Source organism: Kryptolebias marmoratus, linkage group LG2 (assembly GCF_001649575.2).
Source record: "Kryptolebias marmoratus isolate JLee-2015 linkage group LG2, ASM164957v2, whole genome shotgun sequence".
NCBI lineage: Eukaryota > Metazoa > Chordata > Actinopteri > Cyprinodontiformes > Rivulidae > Kryptolebias > Kryptolebias marmoratus.
In genome coordinates, this window is record NC_051431.1 from 27,734,866 (window position 1) to 27,740,865 (window position 6,000).

Here is a 6,000-nt window from a genome sequence, read left to right on the forward strand (position 1 = left end):
GTAGCCATATTGAATAGGGTTGACTCCACATGTTAATTAGTAGTAGATGTACATCCACTGATTACTTTCTGAGAGTTTCAATAAAATCCATCCAGTGGTTCATGAGATAACTTGCTAACAGACAAGCAAACACACACAGTCACAGGCAAAAACATTATCCTTTTAGCCTTCGGAGGTGAGCTTTCTTAACGTTAGGAGACACCTTCAGTTTACTGTCGTCCACTAATCATTACCTACCACGTTATAGCAGAATACTTTGTAACATCTTCAGCCTCACAGAGACTAAAACCTGTTAAACCCCAAGCTGGGAGGCAGAATCAGCGCTGCTGCCCAATTAGAGACCAAACGGCTGTTGTGAGAACGGCTCCCACCCATACAGAGACAGCTGAGCACACAGCGAAGTGGCTCTGTACACATACAGTAGAGCAATAAAGCAACTTACATGTCTAACTCCCCTGCGCAGGCCCTCGGAGTTCCTCAGCCAGCACCGGCTCAGCTCGCTCAGCTCCAGGATGGGCTGCACCTTTAGCCTCACGGTGTCTCCTGACTGACGGATCATCTCGACTATCTCGTCCCGGCTCTTGTTCTCCACATTCCGTCCATTTATCTCCACCAGCCTGTCGCCGGGCACCAGCCCCAGAGCCAGGTCTTTGGTGCCAGCACCAGGTTCGGCAAAGTGGACCACGCGTCTGTACACTCCTCCGTCGGGGCTTCGATCCAGCATAGTAGTGCGACGCAGAGAGAATCCAAAGTCCCCGGTGTTGCGCCGTTGGAGCTCCAGCTCTCGGGTTTCTGGGGTGCTCGGCGCGACCACAGCCGGCAGCTGCAGCTGTGCGGGGAAGACCTTGTCAACCAGCTGAGGGATGCACACTTTCTTGGTATCCGCGGCCCCTGGCTGAAGCTTCTGGCTTTGCTTCCGAAGTATGTTAAAAACTTTGTTCTCCACCTGTGGTGACGGGGCAGCGGAGTTCTGTCCAGAAGGAGTGGAGCTTTCTGATGGGCTCTCCTCTTTGCTCCTCTGGGAGAAGGAGAAGCGTTTCATCATCTGACCCACCTGCGAGGAGTTCTGCTTGGCAATAGACCCAAAGTGAGCCACGCGGTCCCTCACCGAGCTGCGGTGTCCTTCCTGTCCTCCTCCACCCTCACCCTTCAAGTCATCGGTGGAGCTGGCAGTACTCAGCTGGTCATCCAGAATCACGCTGCTCCGGTTGCTCAAACCATCTGACTCCAGGTCAGTGAGAGAGAGCTCAGTGCTGTTGGCCACTTTGATGGGGATCGGACCGGAGATCTCCACTTTGCTCCTCTTGCTCTCCCTCTTCAGGTTGAAGAAACCCCGCCGCATGCTCATCTCCTCCAGGCTGCGCAGCTCGGCGGCAGACATCCTCTCCTTCTTCTTCTCCTTCTTGGCCCCGTCCTTCTCCTTGTCCTTTTTCATCAGATTGAACATGGCGGTGCTCAGAATGAGGTTCTGTTCTCTGTATGCAGGCTGTCCAGAGTCAGGTGTGTTTGCTGTGATCAAACGGAACAAGTCACCTGTGGGGACGAGAAGAACAATCCAGAATGAACTTCATGAACATTAAACATACATACAATTTAATTTTCTTATGCTAAATTTTGACTTTTAGCTTGCCTTTTGCTCCTTTTAGCTAGTGTTCCGCTTTCTTAGCTTTAACAACTGAGTTTTAGTTTCTTCAGCAGTCATTCAGCACTCAGTGTTCACCATGCATTTTCACAGAAAATACAGCTTCTCTCACTGGAATGAAATGTTTTGTTTTTATAAGTAGACCTGATTATTGTGGAACATGTGGCAGCAAAGAGAGGGATGAGTCTATGGTTAATGATGTGATCTGGAATTTAAAACATGTTTACATCACTGTTTAATAAACACTGTCCACACATTTATTCTCAAATTCTTCCATTCCCCACAGGAATGTGTGCTGAGCTTCTGCTCCATCCTCACTGGTTGCTGTCATAGGTGGAAAGAGAACTAAGATAATGTACTCGAGTAAACATACAGTTACTTGTGAAATCTACTCAAGTAAAAAGTAATTCAGTAAAAAATTTTACTGAATTTCTTTTCTTTTCTTTTCTTTTCTTTTCTTTTCTTTTCTTTTCTTAAAGCGTGAGAGCATCTCTCCTGCCATGGATAAAGGAGAAGAGGATTTCTTTCCTCAAATGAGATCCTAAATTAAATGAAAAGTTTCATAATTTAACATGCAATTACAAAATAAAACATGTCCACACATCATATTTCAAACAGAGAGAATAAATTGTCATTTCAGTTCCGACCACCCCACAGTGTTCAACATGTTGAACAAAGCAGCTGGTAGAAAAACTCCTAAATGACCCGTCCTGCTCTGGTGTTTGTTCACTGTTCCTTCTTGTGGCTACAGTGGGACAGTTTTTCCTCAGTGAGCTATAGGACGGCATAAACATGACTTTAAAACTTTAAAATGTATGAATATATGTCAGACTTCTGTTAAAAAGAAGTTCAGGTGTGGTCAGTGGATCACCAGAGAGCTGGACTACAAAGGGAGGTTCACAGTTTAGCTGCTATGATGAGCTGAAAGAAACACAGAGGAGGATTTCTTTGAGCCTGGTTAGATCACCATGGTAACAGAGGCTGAACTCATCACCTGCTGCTCCAGAGGAGGTAATAAAAGTAATAATAATAAGTAATACAATCTAATCTAATATATATGGTAATCTAATAAATATGGTTTATGGATTTTAATTTTAGGTGAAGTCAATCCATTTGAGCAGAACTAATTATTTTTTATTAACTCACATAATTCTTGCTGAAAAACTTGAATCCACTCACAGGCCTACATTTACTCTTTGCACTAGAAGCTGCATTTAGACTACAGTTTAAAAGAAATGTGTACATTATTATAAAATACATTATTACCAGAACCATAATTTAAACTGATCAGACAGCTTCTTCAAAATGGTGACTTTATAGTGGTTCATTGTGATAGTAATTCATGTTGAAAGTGAGACTTTAAAGCACAAGTAACTTATTAGATGCTCACTAAATCAGCAGCTGTCACTGTGGGCAGGTAAAATGTAGATGTCATAAAAAATGATACTGATGTTACATATTGGTTATAATTTCAGACGAATGCTCCTAGTAAGAGAAAGCAATGAGATCTCATCTTTGAACTAAAGGCAGACTGTAATACCTTTCAGTTCCACATCATTTGTACAGACTGTTTTTTCTTGGATCTGATAAAACCTGAAGATCCTGTGATGGAGAGCCCAGCCCAACGAGCCTGCAGACGGCTGGCAGAGCAGTGGTGCAGACAGTCGGGCTGTTCACAGAAAACTGATCAGCCATTCATTCATGCCTGGGTGGGAGTGAGGTCTCACACTCAGAAGCAACGAAACTAAACATTTACGATCCAAACCAGCACTAAAAAGGAAAACTGAGTGAAAGCTTTCCGAACAGAAACAAGGACTTGTTTGCGTTTAATTTATTTGAATAATTAAAGGAGCTCCATTTTGTTTTATTGTGCACAGCTACAGTGATCGATTGATGCTGTTAGAAATAAATTATTAGCTGTTCAACTCACTCTAACGTCCTCCAAGTTATTTATGATGTACTGTCCTTCAAGCCTCCATTAGGTTGATGTTAGTTTCTTCAGGCACCTACTGTTGTTACACATAATTAGAATAATTTACAGGACATTACTAATGAATTTATAAATGAATGCCGACTAGTTCGTTTTGAATATGTGAACTTGTATCAGAGTGTTTCAGTGATGAGCTACGAGCACAAACTAACTCAGTTTTAATCTGTGTGAGCTGAACTTTCACTTCGCTGCTTCTGACATGTAGCCAAAGTAGTCTGGGCGGGATTTTATTGGTCTGACTGTTTTCTGTGCTTCATTAGGAACCTGAAGTGATGAAAGCAGACAGGTAGGTCCAGGTTAGCCGTCTCTTTAATCAGCTGTCGCATTCCTGTTTTGAAAAACAGCCCTGAGGAAACACTGGGCAGGGCTCAAACCTGTGCACTTTACTCGGATTAATCTGGATTTTCAACTGGAATTTCTCTTTTGCGCCGGGTTTTCGTCTCCAAGCAGACTCTGGGCTGTCATGTTAATGATTAATGTGCGTTAAAGGTCTTGTTCAGTCACCTGGTCTGTCAGAGAGGAGCTGGCAGACAGCATCTGTCTAACATTCAGCTCAGGTTTAGTCCTGAGAACATTAAAACCAGCAGGCTCTCATTCACTTCATAATCTGTTTAACAGCTAAGATTAAAACGATAGTAACACTGAGAGCTGCTGCATAGCCACAGCCAGTGAGGAGGAGAAAAGAATGACAGGACTGTAGCTGCCCGGCTACATTAGCAGGCTAATTTGTTCTTAGGTTTGCAGGGTTTTGGTGACTTAGCGGAAAAAAACATGAGGTTTCATTTCACTCTACAAAACAAGCCTATCAGACCAAACTAAACGCCTGCAGTAAGCAATGTACGCCTTTGTTTTGCCTTACAGTGAGCAGTCCAAGCAGCTAACTAGCATAATTAGCTCAAGTCACAGCCTTTAGTTCTTTGCCCCCAGTTTTTATAAAGGGAGTCCTGAAACAAAACACCAAGACCTAATGAAAATGATCCATTCAAGCCCGGCTGAACGTCCGCCTCCACACGGCAGCCCCCGGACTATCCGAGTCCCCTCTCTAAGCGCATATATGAACAAATACTCACTGTTTTCCCCCCACACAGCAGACGGAGCACCGCTGGTGTCTGGTTAATGGGTGCAGCTCGGCTCGTGTGGAACACCACCAGCCGCTGAAGGCTGGCAGCTCCCTGTCCGCCTCTGAACGTCACTGTGCAGCCATCAGGAAGACGGCCGGCGCCCCCTGCTGGACAGGCAGCGCAGCTACACAAACACCGAGGCAGCGGCGCTAACATCACAGGAAGTCCGTCAGCTCCCCCTGCTCGTCTTAATAGCAGAGATACACAAACAATTCCTATTTTTAATAACCTTTAGTAAATATAACGGGGTAGAGTCTCAGTCATCCGGGACATGGCAAATCCGAAAAGCATAAAAAGAAAATGGGAAAGTAACTATTTCATGCTGTAGTTACAGATGTGTTGCTCCCCATCCAAGGAGCTTTGTCAAGCCAAAACTGGAGACAACTTTTTCAACAAACCTGAAAACTTCTTCTTCTGGAAATTTCTTCTCCTTGTTTAAAAAGCCAAGCTTCTTTAGGTTAATAAAAATAGGAGTTCTTTGTGCATCAGAAAAGCAAAGGGAACAAAATTGACTGTCCTACTAATTCAACTCAGAGAAAAGATTGTTGAAAAGTAAAAGTCAGGGGATGGATACGAAGGGATTTCCAAGGCGCGTTCCCAGGAGTTCTGTTAAATCCATCATCAAGACATGGAAGCAATATGGGACCTGTTTGTTGAACTAGCAACGCCACAACAGGGGGGCACATGTTGGTATAAAGAGCTTTATTAGAGTAGTAGAATTCCATGGGCAGGTTAGAGGATATATGTTTGTCAAGAGAGCAGGCCGTCCTCAGAAACTGAGTGACTGTGAAGAGGCAGAAAAGTGAGAGAGGCCACAAAGATGCCTGTGTCTCTGAAGGAGGTCCAAGCTTCAGCAGGTGAGATGGGAGAAGCTGAGCTACAACAAATGTTGGCCGGGTTCTTCACTAGTCTGAGCTTTATGGGAGAGTGACAAAGAGAAGGACATTGTTGGAGCCTATTAAGAATTAAATGAATTTATTTATTGCTAAATTAATTTCCTCAGATGTAAGGCCACGTGAATGGTAGATCTATTGTTGTATATTTATTCATGTATTTATTTATTTATTTGTTTTGCTTAGACCCTCCTCCTCCTCCTTGTCAGTGAGCCTCCTGCAGTGATTAACAGGCAGAAACAGCTGCTGGGGCAGCTCTGATTGTTTGGTGAAGGAGTGAGGAGTGAAATGGTTTTTGTACCGCAAATTAACATTTTTCTTGAAGTCAACTCGGAGGCTATTTTTGTGTTGTTA

General features: G+C 43.8%; 1 protein-coding gene across 2 annotated transcripts in view; it reads right to left on the reverse strand.

Moving 5' to 3' along the window:
- Window positions 1-4,852, reverse strand: part of myo18ab (myosin XVIIIAb) — a 125,806-nt gene extending 120,954 nt beyond the window's left edge. The window contains exons 1-2 of one of the 2 annotated variants that reach the window (XM_037974015.1): window positions 4,703-4,852; window positions 443-1,533 (exon numbers count right to left, since the gene is read on the reverse strand). In XM_037974015.1, coding sequence (XP_037829943.1) covers window positions 443-1,447 — 1,005 coding nt within the window. In that variant the 5' untranslated portion in view covers window positions 1,448-1,533; window positions 4,703-4,852. Of the gene's footprint in view, window positions 1-442; window positions 1,534-4,702 lie in introns of those variants that run through there. The other variant, XM_037974001.1, reaches the window with a different exon arrangement.
- Between the last annotated feature and the right edge of the window lie 1,148 nt (window positions 4,853-6,000).